Consider the following 21,564-nt stretch of genomic DNA (forward strand, 5'->3'; position numbering starts at 1 on the left):
GCTGTGCCCCCGTGCGTGGTCTGGGGGCCCCCAACGAGCAGGTTTCCACCCAGCCACACCTAGTGCCCCGCCGCCAACTATTCACGCAGACAAGGCTTCTGGCCCTTTAAGGCGTTGCCACTCGACCCGGCCCTGCCCCTGTTTCTGTCCCTTCTGCCTCGCCGTAGCGTCCCCAGGAGAGAGCGGCATTGTGCTGTCCCGTCCCCCCCCGCCCTTCGCGCATGCGCCACCGCACATTCCCCCCGCCTGGCGGCTACGGAGGTGCCGCCGCTTCCCCCCTCCCCGGCCCTGCTCCCCGCCGAGGAGGAGGCGGCGCCCCGCCCCCCCGGTAAGTGACTGAACGGGGCCGGGGCCCCTCCCCCCCCGCCCGCTCCTGGCGGGCACGCGCCAGCCGCCGCCTCGCGGCCCGGGCCCCGCGGTCCCCTCCCCGCCCGGACCCGCGGGGCATGCGCCGGGCTCTGCCTCCTCCCGGGGACCTGCCCGCGGGGGGGGGTATGGGTGCGTGCACCGCCCCCCGCCCCCGGGCTGCATGGACCTGCCCCCTCCCTAGCCCCACGTGTGTGGGGCATGCCCCAGCCCTGGCCCCTCCCTAGCACCCCGGGGGGGGCTGCATGGACCTGCCCCCTCCCTAGCCCCACGTGTGTGGGGCATGCCCCAGCCCTGGCCCCTCCCTAGCACCCCGGGGGGGGGCTGCATGGACCTGCCCCCTCCCTAGCCCCACGTGTGTGGGGCATGCCCCAGCCCTGCCCCCTCCCTAGCACCCCGGGGGGGGCTGCATGGACCTGCCCCCTCCCTAGCCCCACGTGTGTGGGGCATGCCCTGGCCCCTCCCTAGCACCCAGGGGGGGGGCTGCATGGACCTGTCCCCTCCCTAGCTTCCACGTGTGTGGGGCATGCCCCAGCCCTGGCCCCTCCCTAGCACCCGGGGGGGGGGCTGCATGGACCTGCCCCCTCCCTAGCCCTACGTGTGTGGGGCATGCCCTAGCCCTGGCCCCTCCCTAGCACCCGGGGGGGGCTGCATGAACCTGCCCCCCCTAGCTTCCACGTGTGTGGGGCATGCCCCAGCCCTGGCCCCTCCCTAGCACCCCTGGGGGGGCTGCATGGACCTGCCCCCTCCCTAGCCCCACGTGTGTGGGGCATGCCCCAGCCCTGGCCCCTCCCTAGCACCCCGGGGGGGCTGCATGGACCTGCCCCCTCTCTAGCTTCCACGTGTGTGGGGCATGCTCCAGCCCCTGGCCCCTCCCTAGCACCCCTGGGGGGAGGTGCATGTACCTGCCTCCTCCAGAGGACTCCTAGGGGGTGCTTGGATCTGCCCAGGGTGTATGGATGTGCACCTCTCTAACTTCCATGTGTGTGGGGGCATGGATCTGCCTCCTCCCTAGCTCGCTTGCAGGGGTTGGGGGAATGGCCCAGTCCCGTCCCCCCCCCCCGCTCCTATGCTAGGCTGGGGCATGCATCAGTCCGTGCCCAGGGTGTATGGATCTGCTGTCCTCTCTAGCTCCCATAATCTGTATCTAGCTTTGCATGCACAAACCTTTCCCTTCCTTGGTTCACATGCTTTATAGCCTCTATAGGGGGCATGCATTATTCCTTTCTCCCCTCCCCACCTTCTGTGCACTGGTTCTGGGTTGCTTGTGTGGCCCATGTTACTTGCATCCCTTGATCCTGGCCCTTACCATTCATGACATGGAGAACAGTGGGTGTGTCTCATCCTGGGTGCCCAGGCTTCTGTAGGTGACTGGATGTTGGACTGGCACCAGTACGGAAGTAGAGCTTACACCCTCTCCAGCAGGCTGAAGCTTTAAAGATTTGGGCTGGGAATAAGTCTCTTCATGGGCTCAATCTTAGCCATATTGTCATCGGCCAGTTGCCATTCAGGAAACCTGGACTGAATATTGCTGTTTCTACTGTTTGGTGCAGAAAGCTGCCTCTTGTTCCTGTGCTGAATGATGAATAACGTTGTCCTAAACAGAGCCACGCATTGAAAAGCTGACGTACAGTTTCCAAAGATCTCTTCCAAATTTCTTACCAGTGGCTCATCTCCACCGAAGAGAACTCTAGTGTAGATAAGACACAGGTAATACCATGCTGCATGGCTCCCCCAAGGATGATATGATGCTTAAAACACTACCAGTCACTTCAAATACAGCTCCTATCAGCAGAACAGAACTGGTGGTAGCAACAGTGGGGAAATTACACTAATAATTTTTTCCTAAAGACAAAGTCTTACTGTATGTGTCAGAGGTATTTTCCATTGCCAGGCTGAAATCTACTTGGGCTGCAGTAGAGGTTATTCCCTCTGCAGTGTAAGCCCTGATTGCAGAACATTGGCACAGCAGTTACAGGTTTTGTTTCACAGGGCGAGTCTGTTGAGACTACTACAAGGCTGGCTCTTAATCAGGTGAAACATCTTCCAAGTATACGGCAGAAACGAGTGTGATTTGCTGTTCTGAAATGCAGTTAAGGAGGCAACCCTTGATTGAAAAGGGTGAATTAAGAGCGCAGAGGAAGCTAATAGGTTTTTGATTTCTGGGTATGCCTGTTGCATTTTTCGCATTATCATAGGTTTTGCATCGTGTCTGTCATTCAGCCTGAAAGACATCCAGGGCTATTGCTTGCATCTGTTCCATGAACTGAAATCTTTGTCTCTTATGCTTTTGAACTATTTAATTTTAATGGCATTTTAGGGAGTGTGCTGAGAAATAAACTGCCCTCGCCAGATCCTCACAGCTGTATTCTTAGGGATTGCTGAATATGGTGCCAGAGGAGCCTTGCAAAATGTGGTAATCGGTCATAACTGGGGTTCTTAAACTTGTATTCTGTAGACCGCATCTTCTCAGCGCATCACATGGACCACCTCCCTTGCCACTGGCTAACAAACCTGTGGTAACTACAGCAATTGTTTACACGGAAAAGAGCTCTCAGGAACAGTAATGTGCTTAGCTGTTTAAATGTTGTTTGGCACCTGAGAAAAAGGACAGCAAGTATAATGTGGCCAGCAAAAGGCTCTATAGTTTAGCTTATAAGAAGGGGAGTTGAGAGGAGCATTACATATGGTACAAAGTCATGGGCATGAAACTTTGTGTTTTCACTGGTTATTTGGGAACATGGATTATGGTTAGGACGTACTGTTGTGTTAATTCTCTTCTAGCTGCTGAAATAATTTACTTGATGGCTAACAGTGGAGTTTTGTTTTCTCATAGGTTTGTGTTATTAGAGCAGTTCTTTTGGTGTGAAAGGCTCCCTTTTGAAGCAGCACATTCATTCATTGCTTCAAGTACCATACATCTGACTTGCTAGCTTGAGAACCATGGCAACAGAAGAGAAGAAACCAGATGCAGAATCCACCAAAACACAATCTACTCCTTCCTCCTCAACCAATCAGACCAAGGTGCGTGTAAATCTCAGAATGATATCTCCACCTGTCAGTGCACATGGAAGTTACTTGCATCTTTTACTGACAAACTTACAAATAGGACTGGGGTATTTAATAACTTACATGAATTAAAGGAATTGTTTAGGATTTCTCCTAATTTTGTTTAGAGCCAAGAATATGCTAAGTGCTTTGTGGACAAGACAGACAACAAGATTCCTGCCATTACTCTAAAGAGCTTAGTTTTGATGCAGGTGGATAATGTAACTTGTAACATGCATAACTGAGGTCCAGTATGGCTTATTGAATTTTGGTAGTTTGCAAAATTCATTAAAGGGAATATATCACAAAATGTGTAAATTTTGTTTTATGGTAACACTTCAGAGTATTCATAAATTTGGCATAGTATATTTTGTAACTAATGTAATCACAGTACTAAAACATTGGTGTGACACTAGTATTAAATCTTTGCTGAGAAATGGGGAGACACTGTCAGAGTTTCTTGAAATAATAAACAGCATTTCCAGTTAGCCATGAGGGAATTATGAGATCTGTCAGAAGTTTGGTTTCTTTAATTATTTCTACAGCTAAGTATGATTTCCACAATCATTACAATTGGGGTCAGACTGTGGGGGAATGTTGTGGTATCCTACCAAAGCCTTCCCACAATCCCAGAGTAGATGAATATTTCTGCTAAAAAGATCACCAGTGAAATAGCCAGTGCTGGTATGTAAAGGTGACTTGCAAAAGGTAAAAAAAAATGGCCTTGTACCCTTTTCTGTTTTGTGATATTTTAAAAAACCCTAAAAGAGTCTTATCAAGAAAATATTTTATTGCGTTCTGCATGAGCAGTTCAGGCCATGGGACAGCTCTAGGGTGACTGGAGAACTGGTGAATTTGTTATCTCAATAGAGAGAGGAACAGATTGAAAAATTTGAAGTCACTTGCAATACTTGTGGACATTTGGGAGAAAAAGGATGTCTTTGTTAAAGACCATGATCCCAATAAGGGTGTGAGAATGTGCAGCACCCCTCTGAAACTCCTTCCCCAAAAAGTCTTTCAGGAAAACCGGGGAAGGTTGGATTTGACATTGCTGATAGTTAAGGTGAAAACAAGTTGTGATTATGGGGGAGCTTTTCAGGTCTTCATTTTAAATTGTAAGCAAAAAGGCACAACCCCGATTTTTAAAAATCCTTTGCAGGTAACTCCATTGAGATCATTGGCTCAGTTCACACTTCTCAGAGTTCTTGGGCCAGCTTCATTCCTGGTAAAGCAGACTTGGCTGGAGTTACACCAAGGATGAATTTAACCCATTGTTTGAGCATGTTTCTATGTTGGCTCAGGAAGACGTTACTGGCTCAGGTTTCCTTCATAAACATAAGGGCTAGGAACTTAAATTTTTTAAAAATAAAGGATCAAATCTGGATTGCCATCCAAGTGCAGAGCACTGCATAGTGACTCAGTTTGATACCCCAGTTACAACTGAAACACTGAATTAAAGCTCCGGTCATCTTACTCATGTGATTCTTTCTTACAGCCGGCACCTGTAAAACCAAACTATGCTCTAAAGTTCACATTAGCAGGACACACTAAGGCGGTTTCGTCAGTAAAGTTTAGTCCCAATGGAGAGTGGCTGGCCAGTTCCTGTAAGTATTAGTCTTCGTTAATTCCTTCCCGTTATCTGAAATGTGCACATGTGAACCTCCTGTTGGGAGACAGGTAGATGGCTAATCTTAATGCAAAAGGTGGGGGAATATAACCACATGGCTTGTTTATGTTTTTTTATGATCAAAAGGTGGGGGAATATAACCACATGGCTTGTTTTTTAAAGGGACACTCAAAGCTGGCTGTTCCAAAGTTTGACCCACTTTAATGTTTGCTTTTATGTCCTGTTGTCCAATATGCTGAATCTTCCTCTGTCTGGCTTGAAGAGCTTGAGATGCTCAACTTATGCTACTGAGCCACTTTACAAAAAACAATGCAGAGTTACACACTGATTGTGGATACATGTGAAATTAATCCTCGTGCAGAGAGGGGCCCCATGCAGCCCTTTGCACCACTTAAACTTTGGCTTAAGTCTTTAAATTGGGGCTTGCCTGGCATGAGCAACCAGTGTGCATTCTCTGCATTGAGGTGAGATTCACCCAGAGGGCTCCCAGCTCTTCCTTCCCTCCATTGGCATTGTAATATAAAAGCATCTTGGAGAGTCTGCCTGTTCCTTTCTTGTAAGTAGCCAGGTGAAATGTACAAGACTGACAAACTTGGGAAGGGAGGAACTTGACAAGTTTTTTGCCTAGAACTCAAAGCTCACCTTGATATCTGTTTAACCTTTTCTTTGGTGATCATTGCAACTGCCTGACAACTTCCTTTTGAATCAAGTACCACATACTTGGGCACTGGTTATTCAAAGGGGATTGGAGAGGAAAGAATTAATTTAGAGGAACACGACTGAAGGTGATGGAGATGGCCACTGAAATCACCATGGCCTCTAGAAATGGGCAGTGATTCTGGTCTTTTACTTTATTGTGACTGCCTTTACGTGTGCAGTTTTCTCCATAGAAATTAACTTCTCACTCTTCATAGTATCTTCTAGAAGTTCATTTATCTTCCTTCCCTGGACAGTTCTCTAACTTTTAACATCTGGCAAATATCAACCTCTTTCTCTTGTACAGAGCACAAGCTAACATGATAACGGGTAGCAGGTTTGTTTCTCACGAGCAGTAATGTCGGCCCAATTTATGGATCAGTTTTGCTTTCTCTGAGGCAGAAGTGTTTCAGTGGTTTGTGTGTGGCATGGAAACTTTTTTCTCATTGACATTTTTATTTTCAAAAATGAGAAACCAAAGGTCACTGCTTGTCAGATAAATTACGGTGGATCCAGTTTTGGAACTGAATTATTTGAGACCCTTCACTTTCAAGGCAGCATGTGTAATCTCAGCTCCTGCAGTGAAACTTTGTCATTTAATGTTTACACCCTACCTTATGCACGGAAGTCTGTGCTTGAGGGTAAAAACAGTAACGTGTTTGCAGAAAAGTAGCCAATGCGCTTCTCGCTCCTTAAGGGAGCTATTTTTAGTACTGCTTGTTTACTAATTGGGAATCTTTTCTCTTTTAGCGGCTGACAAACTAATTAAAATTTGGGGAGCATATGATGGCAAGTTTGAAAAAACAATATCTGGTCACAAACTGGTAAGTACTGAACTCTAAAGAATATTTTGCAGTCTAAATAGCTGTCCTTTCAGATCGCAATTGCAATTCAGTATTGCATCTGGGGCTTGCATAATGGGTTAACTTGCTAGCTTTCACCTCCAGAAGCCTTCGTATATTGGTTTAATTCATATGAAAGCAAATTGTTTGGTCTAATCTGGAGGCGGGGTTTATTTGTCCCTATGGCAAACCCCCTCCCAACATAAGAATGGCTATAGTGGGTCAGACCAAAGGTCCATCCAGCCCAGCATCCTGTCCACCGACAGTGGCCAATGCCAGGTGCCCCAGAGGGAGTGAACCTAACAGGTAATGATCTAGTGATCTCTCTCCTGCCATCCATCTCCACCCTCTGAAAAACAGAGGCTAGGGACACCATTCCTTACCCATCCTGGCTAATAGCCATTAATGGACTTAACCTCCATGAATTTATCCAATTGTCTTTTTAAACCCTGTTATAGTCCTAGCCCTGTATGATGATGATGGTGGCCCGGGCCTGGAATAACGGGGATGTTTCAGGTCAGGATTGAGAGAGATGGGCGGAAACCTGTGGATTGTTGATAAAGCATCTACATTCACAATGCTTAGCTAGTGTGAAAGTCATTCCCTTCGTGAGCACTAACACTACCTGTTTGAACAGCTGGGCTTCCACCTAGGAAAACTACATAGTGTAATGATTTGCTTTAAATTTTGATCAGAATGGTGCTTTCTTTAAAAAAAAATTTTTTTTAAAGGGAACTTGACATTTCTCATGGCTTTACCCATTGAAATTCAGGAAATAAGATCTAATGTTTGGAAATGAAGAATACGTTCCAAAGTATTGAAGTCCAGTTTTCAAAAGTGACTTAGACGATGGCTGTGTCCCGTTCACTTCTACTGAGACTCAGGCTCCTAAATCTCACTAAGTCAGTAGGACCTAGCTGCCTAAATCACTTTTGAAAACGTGATGTACGCTCCTAAGTCACTTGGCTGCTTTTGAAAATCTTACTCTGGGTCATTTCAGGCAGACAGTAGGGATAAGCCCCCCGTCAGGGAGGGGGAAGGAAATGAATCTAACCCAGCTATGTATAAGTTATTATTTATGAACTTCAAAAAGAGGACTAGGTCCCAGAGTAACTAGAACTTCTGGATGAACAAACCACTATGCTCTTGCAATGCGAGGCTCAGCAAAGCTAAAAGCTTCCTGGAGTCATTGGCTGTCCTGTGTTAAGAGGAAGAGGTGTTGAAGTTGCTGTGATCCATTTCTATCCTGACTTTGCAAAGTTAAGGTAACCCTGCTTTTCTCTCTTTCTGGCTTCAGATATGAAACTGTCTATGCTTTGCCTGTTCTGGAGTGAATGAGCAAGCAAAGCTCAGTGTTAAATTGCTTTCCTTTGTTTCAGGGTATCTCTGATGTAGCATGGTCATCAGATTCCAACCTTCTTGTCTCTGCCTCCGATGACAAAACTCTCAAAATTTGGGATGTGAGCTCGGTAAGGGCGGGGCTTGAGTTTTCTCTTCTCCCCAGTCCTCTCTCGGGGTATCTTAAAATGAAGAAGACTAACTTGACATGGAACATTTGTTGTTAACTTTTCACCAGTGATGCAGCTTGCTTGCCTTCTGTATTAGCAATTAAAATAAGCTAGTTCATTTCACTTTTGTTTCTAATCAGTTTAACCGCCGGGTTCTCATGCACTATGAAAATGGGACAGGGTTGGGGTTGGAAACACGTTGTTTCTGTTTTGCTTAATGGTTCCTGTCCCATAAAAACTTGAAGGACTTTTTTTTTTTTTTTAATAGAAGCCTAGATTTGGGGTAGAAATTTAACCTGACGTTGTCCCTTTATCACAGTATGACTAGTCCTGAATTCAGGTCACCATGGGAACTTTGAAGGTGTGGGAAGTTACTGGTAAATCTACTGTGTGTATATTTGACTCTAACAATATTTTAAATCTGATTTCAGGGCAAGTGTTTGAAGACACTGAAGGGGCACAGTAACTATGTTTTCTGCTGCAACTTCAACCCCCAGTCCAACCTCATTGTTTCAGGCTCAGTAAGTGAACACACTCTCAATGGAGTACAAGTCCCATACACCCTGCAGAGGTCTAGACCATCTGAATTCTACCATGCATGTAATTAAATGAAGTCTTAAAGGGGAGAGTTGGTAGCATCACTACTATGTTGGCTCTTGAGCCAAAGTCAAAGCCCTCAGTCCAGCTTTAGAAGTTTGGGGCTTCACCCATAGCACCCTAAGCGCTGGCTATAGGTCTAGCTCCAGATGTTATTTCTGGCTTCACTAACAGTCAGCATATCTACATTCACTTCATTGCAAAGCCTTCCTTAAGTACTGAGTGGTGCTCTGGCATGAATAGCTTGGGAAATAGAAGCTCCTTGTATCTTCATAGTTCAGATTCTGTGATTGCTCTGGAAGATACCCTTATCTCTTTGAAGGATTATTTGACTATTTCATGCAAACCATGGCATCACTGAAATGTAGCTTCATGACCATTTCAACAACTTGCTCTGCAGCTCGGAAGCCTTATGCACGTGGCTTGTGAAGGGACTGGGAATAGGACTCTCGGGTTCTCCTCTCACGTTTCTTCCAGCTCGCTGTGTCACCTTGAGCAAGTCATTAAACCTGAATTACCTTTTCTGTAAGCTAGGGATAAATACTAGCTTCCTTGCATGAATATTTGAGCTTAAAATTCACAGAGCTCCTTGCGATTGGCATCAAAGGTCCATGAAGTGCAAAGCATGAAGGTTAGGATTGAACTCCTTTGAAGATCCCCATGCTAAGTGAACAGTGCTCAGTGACTAGCAGTGAAGAGGAATTCCATTAAAATCTTGGGTGCTCCCAAGCAGAAATAAGTCTGGATGCTTGAGGAATGTAGTCATGCATATTTCTCTCCCCTCCCTGATCAAACCTGTTAATCCGTTCATGCGGGCTGGGCGGTATGGCTGGGGAGTGAGTGCATTTGAAAATCACTGTGTGAATTTGTCCTCTGATTTTCAGTTTGATGAAAGTGTGCGGATATGGGATGTGAAAACAGGGAAGTGCCTCAAGACACTGCCTGCGCATTCTGACCCAGTTTCAGCTGTAAGTGCCTTCAGATACATTAACATGCTGACATGTTTGCCTGCATCTAGCAGGGCTTTTTCCCCTTTTGCAAAGAAGGGAGCAGTGTCTCACTGTTACTCTCTATCTGCCCCTTGGTGAGGGACACAGTGTGATAAATGCCATGTGATGACTTGTAAGGGTATTAATGAACATGGAGATGCCAGTGACCCATACTTACCACTTGAACCCCAGAATGGATTCTGCCTCTGGGCATTATGACAGGCAGCATCTGCTATAAAAGCGCAGGTTGTGGGGCTACTCCAGTCTGCTCAATGAAAATCTGAATTTGCTGTACCTCTGGGTTTCTCCATAACTTTCTCATTATTCTAAACCACTTCAGGAGGTAGAATGAGAGAACTTCAAAATAAACTGCATTTAAAATCTCATCCATTTAGTGGATGAACATGAATAAAACGTAAAAAAAAAAAAAGAATCCATTCACAGTAAGGAAAACAGAAGGTGTGCAGCTCTTAACAGAGATGAAATGTTATAAAATGAAAGCAGAGGTGAGAGAATTCTAAGCTTCAGACATTTTGAGCTGTGGCTGCTCTGAACACAGGGATCTGATATTAAAATGGAGTATAGTCCACAATGCTTACCAGAAATGTGTGTGATCTTACAAACTCCCTCCTCACAACCCTCATGGGTGTGTTTAAATATTTGCTATTTAAAATTCACTTTACTGGGGTTTTGCGGGAAGCTCATGGGTGACTGGAGAAAATAAATTGACCCGACTGAGGCGTGCATATAACTAATGCACTCTTCTAGTATGGTCTTGCTACTGTTAGCAAAGTTCTTCACGGCACTGGAGCAGTGAATCAGTTCAGGTCTTAATGTTTTAAGAGGCCTCTTAAAACAGTCTATTACAGTAACTCCTCACTTAACGTTGTAGTTATGTTCCTGAAAAATGCAACTTTAAGTGAAATGATGTAAAACGAATCCAATTTTCCCATAAAATTTAATATAAATGCGGGGGGTTAGGTTCCAAGGAAATTTTTTGGGGGCAGACGAAAGGCATTTATATACTGTACTGTGGTTGGGAAGTGCCCCTGGCTTACCCCACACAGACACAGCCCGCTGCAGGCAAGAACACTAGGAAGCACCTTTGCAGCAGCAGTGGCAGCTTACCCGGAGAAGAACAGACGCCGACTTCACTGAGGGATGCTCCAGGCCTGCCTCTTCCCGTCCCTGCTCCACTCCAGGCCCACCTCTTCCCACTTCCACTCCACCTCCTCTCTGGAGCACTCCGCATCCCCGCTCCTTCCCCGCCCCCAAGAAAACCCTAAGCCCACCCGCTTAGGGCTTTCTGGGAGGGAGGGGGAGGAGTGGGGAAGACACAGCGCTTCCCCACTCCTCCCCCTCCCTCTCAGAAAGTTCTAAGTGCCGCCAAACAGCTGTTTGGCGGTGGGGGAAGCGCTGGGAGGGAGGGGGAGGCGGCGGCGGCGAAGAGGAACGTGTACAATGCACCCTTGTAAAGTTGCTGCTCTTCCACAAAAATCTTACATGCAGTGGACAGAGCAAGCAGCCAAACGATGTTATAAGGGAGCAGTGCACAACTTTAAACGAGCATGTTCCCTCATTGAGCAGCGATGTAACTTAAGCTGGAGGACGTTAAGTGAGGAGTTACTGTAATTGTTATGAAAGCTTACCAGCTAGTCTCAATCTATTTGCCCACCCATTACCCTGCTAACTGAATTAACTGCAGCTGTCTGTATTCAAGCTGGGAAAAAAAACCCAGGTGGATGCAAGTGAGGCATTAGAATTTTGCAATGCTGACTGACAGTAACATTCCCAGAGTGCTTTTTTTATCCTGATATGTCTGAACTTTCTGTGCCCATCATCACGTTGTTGTTGAATTCTTGCCATACCCTCTGCATGAATCGCAGCGTACTCGTTGTGTGACAATGGGGCCCTAACATACTACTTGGGAGACAAATAATTTTCGAATGTGTCTGCTTGCTCTTCAGAAACATGAATACTGCTATTTTCCCCCCATATATAAAACCACAGGTGCATTTTAATCGTGATGGTTCCCTGATAGTGTCAAGTAGCTATGACGGTCTCTGGTAAGTGGTTATTTCTTCAGTAACATTTATTATGTGCCATAGTCTTCTAGGCTCCTTACATAAAAATAACTTAAAAAACGTAGATTCTTTTAGTTTTACACTTCTTATATCATGACTTTGAGGTTAAAATGTAAACTTACAGTTGATGATATAATACATTCCATAGCTACAATAGTGACTCATGTCTCTTTTTTGTTATAGTCGAATCTGGGATACAGCATCAGGCCAGTGCTTAAAAACATTGATTGGTAAGCAGGCAAATGTGTGTATGTTGTTCTTGATTCTCTCTGCTGTATTATCGTTTAGAATATGAAATACCCAGCATGACTTTGACTGCTGTTAGGTGGTTTTCTTATCGGCTTTGATTTCTTTTCCTTCTCCTTACGCTGTCCTCTTTATACACAACCATCCTTGCAGTTGATTTTAGGGGAAATATCCTCTCACATGTGTAGGAAACCTTCTTAGGCTTGGAATATAGCCTAGTGTGTGCTGACAATAAACCTAAGTACCTTACTACAGGGTTTTCCACTAGTCATTGTTGTATTATGTTTGGCTGTGCAATGGCTTGGAACTGCTGTGGCAAAAGTAAGTCTTATTTCACTTTCAGAAATGGTAGCTACATACTCGAGTGCAATAGCACATGGCAGTGGGAGAAGACTAAATGTGTTTACAATTTAGGGTTGTGAGTATTTGAGAACTGATGCCCTTCTTAAGACAATGGGCAGCCTGTTGAACAGTGCATGTCATGCCTTTGATTACCAGACTCTAGTGTTAACATGAAGTGACATAGGCAAAACTGCACCTTCTCGTGTTCACAATGGACGTACTTTAGCAGTAGGGTGTGTCTCAGTGAAATGGTTTTATGACTAAGACCCTAATCTTGGGATGATCTTCAAATAGTTGTGGACAAGACATAGAAAATTGCAGAAATGTAATAATGGACCTTTATTCATTGTGGTAATATGGAAAAGCCAGAGTAGACTTAAGAATAGCCATACTGGGTCAGACCAAGGGTTCATCTAACCCAGTATCCTGTCTTCCGACGTGGCCAGTGCCAGGTGATTCAGAAGGAATGAACAGAACAGGGAATCATCGAGTGATCCGTCCCCTGTCACCCATTCCCAGCTTCTGGCAAAACACACCTATTTATTTAAGAAAAAAAATGACTGGCATGATATAAACATTCAAGCATTATGTTATGCCAGTTATTTTTTTTTGATAACCAGACATTTTGCTGCAACGGTATTACAGTTCTTTTTTTAAAAAAGTGACTGATACGATCTAAAAATTCAGTGACTAAAATTCCGAAGACTAAAAGTCTTAACACAAACGCTGTAGAAATTGAATCCAATCATTTTAGCTTTTAAGATTTTACAGGCATCAAATGTTAGTGCGGTACTATTTGCATACTCAAAACACATGCAAAATTGTGGACTGTGCAAAATAAGCTAATTAAAACGAAAACTGTGGTGGAAGCCCAATATTGCATGTTCTGCAATATCACAAATGAAGTAGGGCCTTACTTATGACTTTTACAGCCACGTTCTGGACTATAGGGAGGGTTGATGCAGTGGGAAGGTTGGATGATTATGTAATAATAAAATGCTAGTAAACCAAATATTCTTCCTCTTGAACTATTTCACGTTAGATTATGTAATAATAAAATGCTAGTAAACCAAATATTGTTCCTCTTGAACTATTTCACGTTACCACTTTCCTGTATCTCCCATCAGTTTGCTTGACGTATAAAATGGTAGCTGAACAAAAACGTAACTAAACTAATCTTGAAGTTGGCCTTTCTAATCTGCGGTAGGTCTGTTTTGTCACAAGAAATTCTTTGTCCATGAGAGAAATATTTCACCATATTCTGCATAACACCCTTGTGTTTCCAACACAGATGATGATAACCCTCCTGTGTCTTTTGTGAAATTCTCTCCAAATGGCAAATACATACTTGCAGCAACTCTGGACAAGTAGGTATTAAAAAACACATTTAAAGTGCATTCATCACCTTCAATAGCATAAAAAAGGTTGCTTTTGTAATATTCTTACGACGGGTAAACTCATACCTACCGTCACACTTCTATAATCGAGTCCTCTGGGAATTATATGGTCAGAACGTCAGCAAAGTTTATGCTATTGGCAGTCTTAGCACTGAGGTTGCCATACCCCCGTGCACTCTTAGCTTTGTGTCTTTTCAGAGCCTTCATCATGAAGTAGTTCCTTGATCGAATGGTTCTCTTGTTGGAACACCATGAAAGGCTGTGAGTCTCCCTCTCTCTCTCAAAGGCAGCAGTGCTCAAATAGCTGTGCATACAAAGCAGAAAAGCTATGCAGGGGGATTGGTTCTATTGAGAGTTCTCCAACTGGAATATTTCCAGTGCTACTGCTACCAAGAACCAGCCACTCTCCCTTCTCCACCCTTGTATTAATTGCTGCTGCTGTAATGAGACGTTCCCATCCCTAAGTCCCAGGGTGATGAGCTAGTTATCTATGAATGTTGTCTTATAAAAGACATTACAGGATTGTTCCTTCTCTTTTCATACGGTGAATGCAAGGAAACCCTAAATTAAGGCTATTTTGCAAGCCAGAGCAGGGGAGTCAACATTGTTGCCTCATACTTCAATATGGGTGGGGTTTTTGTGTTTTCTTTTGTGTGTGTGAAAGACACACATCTGTCTGAAACCAGTGGCTAATTTCATTTAGGTTACCAAATAGAATTTGAATATTATCTCTTTCTTGCCTACTACTGACTGATTTAAAAGCTGTCATCCCATTATGCAATCCCTGTAACTACCTAGATGCAGGACAGTGTGTGGTTCTGGCTTGGTTTTGCTTGGTCCAAAATCTGTATCTTGCAGTATGTGTTAGCTCAAAATGTGGGGGACGAAAGGAACTGAATGACGATTCTCAACTCTATTGGTCACATACCTCATCATTGCATCTCTTCATGTATGAAGAAAAAAGGACTTGACAAAATGCATTCTTAAAGACTTGCTCCGTATTTTTTTCACAGAGGAGAATACAAATAGCATATAAATAAAATCTAATTCTTGTTGGGTTAGCTGAAACTCTGCATTCCCAAGCTGGACTAGAATGAGTAATGTAGACTCTGGGAAGCTCTAGTATGGAAAAACTTTTATGTACCAAGAAATCACGACTGGTGAAATAACACAAAGCCTAAAGTCCTTGTTCTCCTTTTTGTTCTCTAGCACACTGAAACTTTGGGACTATAGCAAAGGAAAGGTACAGTCACAATCTCTTACTATAAAGTCCTAGCTAGGTTTGTAGCCTGCTTTGGATGGTTTCACATAAGGTTAAACTTGTTCTGTCATCTGTACAATATAATTACTGTAAATAATATTTGTTACAGCCCTTGTTCTAGAGTAGTGGACTAAATGGGATAATTTAAAAAGTTCCTTTACATTTTTGTGATGCCCAGAGACACTAAATTCTGTGTTTCTTGAACTGGTAAATTGTTCTTGCCTTGTTCTTTCTGTGGGTGGAAGTGACAAATTGGGGTCATTTGCCACTCCCCCTGCCCCCCTCACCCAGCGAAGTGATTGTTTAGCATTCTAGGGCAGAGATGCCCTCTGCATCCTTTGGACAAGTTGATGGAGTGGGAAATGTGCACAGATATATTTAGTCTACCCTGCAAAGGGAGTTTGTCCTTGACTGCTAGATATCTCATTGCCAGCTGCGCTTATGGTTTTTTGCCTTTTGGCTCTTCACTTCCAGTGCCTGAAGACGTACACAGGTCACAAGAATGAGAAATACTGCATCTTTGCAAATTTCTCCGTCACTGGTGGAAAGGTTGGTGATTACTGAGCTGCTTTTAGTGATGTGGGTGCATTTGAGGTTTTATTTTTCATCAAAATTAAGGAGATGATGCAAATCTCTCTGGGCCTATAAATAGCTGACTTGCCCTTAGTGCAAAACTGTTTTCACCCTGGGGGGAGCCCAGTATAACAAGTGCTACAGTTAATGTTGCAAACTTCCAAGCAATGAGAAGGGATTCTAATAGAAGCAATGGTCCCAAGGTTTCAATCTCCTGGAAACTTTACTTGCTGGGGGCTTGGTCGAAAGGGACCATTTTGGGGAAAGTTTTAGGAAACTCCATGCAGCTGTGTGGGTGCTCCAGGGTACCTGTTTGCCACAGGTGGCAGTGTAGACTCAGTGCTTCGAACTCTGCCAGGTGTCATCTACCCCAGTAACACAGGGAAAACCTCAGTGATGAGCAGCCATATTGTTAGTTCACACTCCAGCACTTGCCTGTTACAGATTGTGAGTTGCCTTGGTTGAGATGCTGGCTCTAGGACCACAGCATCCCTGTGCAGGAGGTGGAACTTTCTTGAGGGGCTGCTCTGAGATTCCCTCCAGGACTAAGATCCATCTTTAACCCTCACCCCCTTCTGCTTTGAGGGCTAAGGCCACTTCTTCAACTAGCCTTGCTGGCCTTTGGCATGGCCTAGTGGAAGGAGCATTGGGCCAGGATTCAAGAGACCTGGGTTCTATTTCTCTCTCTGCCACTGGCCTGCTGAGTGATCTTGGACAAGTTACATCCTCCTCCCTATCCTCCTGGCTCTGTGCCTCAATGTCCCCATCTGTAAAATGGGAATAATGATATCTACCTCTGTGAAGTGCTTTGAGAACCACTTATGAAAAGCACTGCAGAAGAGCTAGATATTATGATTAAGACAGAACAACGTGGACATATGAAAACAAACCCCAAGGCCTACCGAAACAAAACACTCTACTGCACACACCACAGTTCTCCTCGCCGGGGTGTGTGAGTGAGTGAGAGAAGGGAGAATGAACCACACATGACTGATGATAGCCACGTTGCTTAATGCACAACTGGAAGGCACTCAAGTGCTATGGTGATGAGGGTGGTATATGAACCTATATAGAGGAAATAGCAATTAAAGCTGGGGTGGCAGGAAAGACTAGAATGGCACTTCAATAACTATTTCCCTTTGCATCTTTTTCAGTGGATTGTGTCTGGTTCAGAGGACAACCTGGTTTATATTTGGAACCTCCAAACAAAAGAGATTGTACAGAAATTACAGGGACACACAGGTGTGAATCTGCTTTTGGTACACTGATCTTGATTAAGCATTCCTTAACTGAATAAATAACGAGCACATAGCGTTTAAGGTTAATTTGATGCTGTGAATTGGAAAATGTCTGTTTAGTGTTTATGTTCAGAATTTGATAGATGAGATTAGTATAAAAATCTGTCTGAATGGGGCATGATTAGGACCCATGGTGTGTTTTCCCTGACACTTGATGGGCATTTTTACTGGAATTATTGTCCTATCAGAGACATTTCTTTCCTTGAATTATATGGAAAGAAATTGGCCAAGATTTTCACAAGTGTCATGTAATGTTAGGCACCCTGACTCATTAGTCACTTTGGGGAAAACCTTGGCCATTGGCTCCTCCCAAAGCTGCACTTGTCCAAGGATGCGTTCCGGGTGAGCTTGAGGCATCTTTAGAGACACTGACCCCATCTGCAAAGAGCTTTGAATACTTAGCCCCTGCCCCTACAAATGCTTAAGCACATGCTCAGTTTTACTCACATGAGTAGTCAGGGGCATGACCCCTGTGAATAGAATTATGCACGTGCTTAAGTGTTTGCATGATCAGTGTCTTAGGGCCAAATCATGCAGATTTATGCACCTGCTTAACCCTGTGCACAGAGTGTGCCCATCGAATGGGACTGTTTGCAATCGGTAAAGTGAAGCATGTGTGCGTAAGTCTTTGGAGGATCAGGGCTTTCAGTCGTGAGTTTGGGGCACTTGTGGCTTAATCAACTATCTGCCCTTTGCTTTAGTGGGCTTTTATCTGTCCTAACTTGCATGCGTAGGGTTTCTTGGTGTAATGTAGTCAGAACATTGGGTCTGGTTCTGGTTCTTTCCTATATTACTGCTGTGAAATAGTTCCCTAAGTTCTGCCCGTTGTAATATCGTATAAACTTTTACCTACTTTCCAGCTATTAAACTCACAATTGGGGTAGGCCCACTAACATTTGTATTCATAAATCATCATACTCAATTGTCAGTATCTGCTGTAGCGAGAGAACCTGGCCATGTCTTACGATGGGGCAACTGTGCACACTTGAGCTGAAAATACCTGCTCTGAACCAAAGCAGCTTGGACTGGTATAAATGATGATATCTGTGTCTCTCCTTTTATTTAGATGTTGTGATCTCAACAGCTTGTCACCCGACAGAAAACATCATTGCATCAGCGGCACTAGAAAACGACAAAACAATTAAACTGTGGAAGAGTGACTGTTAAACACTTTCAGTATCACTTTAGAGACTGCCAGGAAAATTGTGGGTTTGTGTTTTTTTTAAATCCCCCCTCTCCACCCCCATGAGAATTATAATGAGATAAAACCCAGGTTGGCAGGAAACCTGAAGAATATTTGAGAAAGCGGTTTCTGTTAGTCTTGACCCAAAGAGAATGTCTTAGCTTGTTATTAGAGCCGGGCAGTGTGGTGGAAAAAAGCAAGCAGTCTCTCCTTTTCGTGCCTGATCCCTTGGCAGACAAACGGATCCTTCTAACATCGTATTAGGAGTATCAGCCTTGAATTGGAAGCCCCAGAGATACTGTACTTTGTGGTGAAGGTGGCACTGCTCCTTGGCTGTCTTGTTGCTGCTTAAGGAGCTGTCGGTCTGTTTTGTACCAGTAAGTTAAGTCATAATACTAGAAATACTTGGGTTTTTTTTTAAAATGTCTAATTTTTATTTTTTTTATTGCAGACCGGTAGGTTCTAGTCTATCAGAAGTGTCTCTTTATTGTTTTGAATAGGAGTGCTGCATCTTTAAGGATGCCTCATTTTAAACACTCAGCTCCAACTTTGTGACCAAATAAAACCATCCAGTTCCAGAGTTCCCTTTCCTGCCCCAGCTCCAGACTCCTGTGGTGAATATCTGCTATTACTTCTGTGTAGTTGCTGACCCCTCATTACGTGTGTTTAATAGATGCTGTCATAGAACAAAGTTGCAGCGTTTTTTTCTTTTCCCTGTTAACCATTAAAGCGATTCCTGCTTGTAGTTGTTCTCAGCATATTTTACCTTTTTTTTTCTCTCTACTGGAAAAAAAAGTGAGTTCACAAAATATTGTAAAGTTACTTCAGTGTAGGACCCCCCCTCCCAACAATTTTGTATCTTGGAAATCCATCGTATCAACCTGTGTTGCTAATAGCATGACTCTGTAACTATTTCAGCGTCACTGTCTTTTCCCCTTTTTTGTCACACTTGTGTGGTATTGACACATCCAAACCAGAACCATATGCCATAATAAAAAGGTGGGATTTTACATGTACGCTGGTGGTGAGAGTGCACTAATGTGAAGTGTCCGCGTCCCTTCCGCTCACAAGGCTTCCTCCAAAACCAACTTTTTTTTTTTTTTTTGCAGCCCACTTCTGCTGTAGAAGTTTAGCCCCTCTTATAAAATACTGGGGTCAGTGATCTGGTAAGAGTCCATTTTGTGGAGGGAAGAGATGATGAGCATAACTCCAGTCCAGATGCACTTTAAAGAAGCCAGCAGACAGTTATGTGGAAGGAGTCCTCAGCTTGAGGCAACACGTGTAAACTATCACAGTGGACTGGACTCTTACCTAAGGTGAAAAGAATTCTGGCCAGTCTGCTGTCCTATCTATAGGGGGAGCAAAAGTCTCAAATGCTAAATAATTGTTGGGTTAAAGGATTACTGCATCTTCCAACCGGCGTTGGCTTTTGAGAACTAGCTGGAGGTTAGTCTTAACCATTTGCAACAAAAAAGCCTAGTAGCCAAAAACAGGCAAACAACTGCCGTAAAACAAGACTCACCTGAAACCAAACCTTGGTGGGTCAGAAAATGTGAGATTTTTTTTTTCTTTTGCCTAGGGTGTTCCTTCTGACTTTGCACTATCTGCTCTTGTGGAGGCAAAAGTGCCCAATTCTGGCAGCCCCATTTTTGCATCGACTCTTAAACTTTCAAATAAGTTGTGCAAACTCCTTGTGTTTCCCATGAGAAGGGATTTTTCAGTTAGTAGTGAAAGGCAGAGAGTTTTAACCATATTGATGATTGCCTCTGCCAAGCAATAGTGCAAGAGGGTACAGGGCACTTAAAGAAATAGAATGAAGCAACTCATCTCTAAGTGTGGATGATCTGAAGGGGAGAGAGCTGTGGAAACTGATGCTTAACACCTTAAGTGTATTAACTTCCCAGTACAAAGTGTGCACCTGCAAAAGTTGCTTTAGAATTCAGCTACACATGAGCTGGCTTTCTGGTAAATAAAGTGAATCCCACGTGTAAGCATGACACTCTTGGAAAACAGCTGCAGAACAATCTCTTGACTGATGAGGTTTATAAGAGAGTCTGCTAATAATGGAATTTTCTGAATAATCAGGGCCTCTACCCCTAAAATAAATCTGTCAATTTTTTTTTATGTAGTCCTTTTTTATTTAATAAGTGGGAATAGTTTTTTAACAGGCTCTCTCAATAGTCAGGTGCTTCAGTGAAGAACCTAACACACCGCGGACCAGTGGAAACAACCTGATGCAGAGTGGGCCCGAATCTGAAACACTTGGTGGTGTTGGCATGTGGCTTACTAGCTTCTCCACTCCTTGTTCAGATTGAAGCTACATATTTTAATTTGTACCATCTAGTATGAGGAGACATTTAAGGTCAATATTTTTTCCTGCATAAATATAGGGGTCAAGTTGGGCTGTACCAAACTGGCTGCCAAGCCATCCTTACTACTTCTGTGTTTGTTTTCTCACTGCAGCCAACGAGGGAGCACTATGTCCCTAGTTAGATTTCCCCCCACTTTTGAATTGCCATTTGTATCAGTAACACCATGTAACAAGAATCCTCATGTGAGATTCTGTTCCTGTAAGGTGCCAAATGTGATTTCTTAAGGTTCTTGAAATAAAACTCCTGGTTTTTGTGCTATGGACAGTAACATCCACGCCTGGCTAAAAGGCTTGTCATGTTCCTATTGCATTCTACCTGCTAAACCTACACCATTAAACGCTATTTCCAAATGTTGAGTCAATGTCTTTTAACTCACTACCGTAAATACCTATTAGTTTCAAGACAACTGATTCAGCCTGGGTGTATGGCTTGCTGGCCGATTGTTTGCATGTGAGGGGATTCACATGCAACAAGCAGTTTCTCCAGCAAGGGCTTCTGTTTATTCAGTGGGATTCTGCCCAGTGCTGCCAGCCCACAGTGGCTAAACTAAGTAATAAAAGGGATAACGTCCTCCTCCTTGGATAGTAGTCTGAGACAGAGTTGAGCTGTCCACTTTTACAGGTTCTAGCTAGGTAGGTTTTAGTCAGTTACCAGCAAATAATCCAGTTAAAGAGGATTCTGAATCCATGCAACATGGGAGAATTAATGTCCTGGCATGTCTTCCTAAACTACAAAAAGCGAACTACAGAGAGATCATTCAGCTGGCGTCAAGGGCAAGGAAGTCCTACATTGTTTAGAACCCGTTTGTATTAGTGTAGCCCCAATCATGGCCCAAGAGCCTTTTGTGCTGGGCACTGTACAAACAGAACAAAAACAATGGTCTAAGTATAAGACAAGATAGTTACAGAAAGATGGGGGTACACAAAGAAACAATGAGACAATACATATAGGGCTTGGGGCTGAACAAGCAGTATCCAGGATCTCAACCAAGTCGTGATGTGAGACAAGCCTCTGCTGAAAATTTTCTCCCTCCACACCCATTTTGTAGCAGTTGACCTGGCTACTGCCCTCCTCAGTGCACAGAGCATTTCAGAAGTGCTGTGTGTCTGTTTTCAACATCTGGCCTCGTTGGACT

General features: G+C 44.1%; 1 protein-coding gene across 3 annotated transcripts; it reads left to right on the forward strand.

The window, feature by feature from the left end:
• Positions 1 to 212: 212 nt before the first annotated feature.
• WDR5 (WD repeat domain 5) lies at positions 213 to 20,785 on the forward strand. Of its 3 annotated transcripts, none has more exons than XR_012155206.1 (15): positions 213 to 328; positions 3,203 to 3,390; positions 4,910 to 5,018; positions 6,488 to 6,561; positions 7,959 to 8,048; positions 8,519 to 8,608; positions 9,569 to 9,652; positions 11,684 to 11,739; positions 11,941 to 11,987; positions 13,637 to 13,712; positions 14,952 to 14,985; positions 15,478 to 15,552; positions 16,731 to 16,818; positions 17,941 to 18,671; positions 19,167 to 20,785. XR_012155206.1 is itself a non-coding variant. In XM_073313749.1 (15 exons), exons 3-15 carry the CDS (start codon positions 3,310 to 3,312, stop codon positions 18,039 to 18,041), a joined length of 1,005 nt encoding a protein of 334 aa, XP_073169850.1. In that variant the 5' UTR covers positions 213 to 328; positions 1,920 to 2,076; positions 3,203 to 3,309; the 3' UTR covers positions 18,042 to 20,785. The 3 variants fall into 3 exon arrangements, 2 of the variants coding, with proteins under 2 accessions (XP_073169850.1, XP_073169849.1); XM_073313749.1 differs by adding an exon at positions 1,920 to 2,076 and having other exon boundaries at positions 17,941 to 20,785; XM_073313748.1 differs by having other exon boundaries at positions 17,941 to 20,785.
• The last annotated feature ends 779 nt before the right edge of the window (positions 20,786 to 21,564 follow it).

Source organism: Lepidochelys kempii, chromosome 16 (assembly GCF_965140265.1).
Source record: "Lepidochelys kempii isolate rLepKem1 chromosome 16, rLepKem1.hap2, whole genome shotgun sequence".
Lineage (NCBI taxonomy): Eukaryota > Metazoa > Chordata > Testudines > Cheloniidae > Lepidochelys > Lepidochelys kempii.

What these genes read in the sequence shown, in the direction of transcription:
- WDR5 (XM_073313749.1), top strand. Translation starts at nt 3,310, where the DNA reads ATGGCAACAGAAGAGAAGAAACCAGATGCAGAATCCACCAAAACACAA. An exon ending in ATTCTGACCCAGTTTCAGCT is followed by an intron (nt 9,653 to 11,683) that starts GTAAGTGCCTTC and finishes ATAAAACCACAG; the next exon opens with GTGCATTTTAATCGTGATGG. An exon ending in TCTCCGTCACTGGTGGAAAG is followed by an intron (nt 15,553 to 16,730) that starts GTTGGTGATTAC and finishes CATCTTTTTCAG; the next exon opens with TGGATTGTGTCTGGTTCAGA.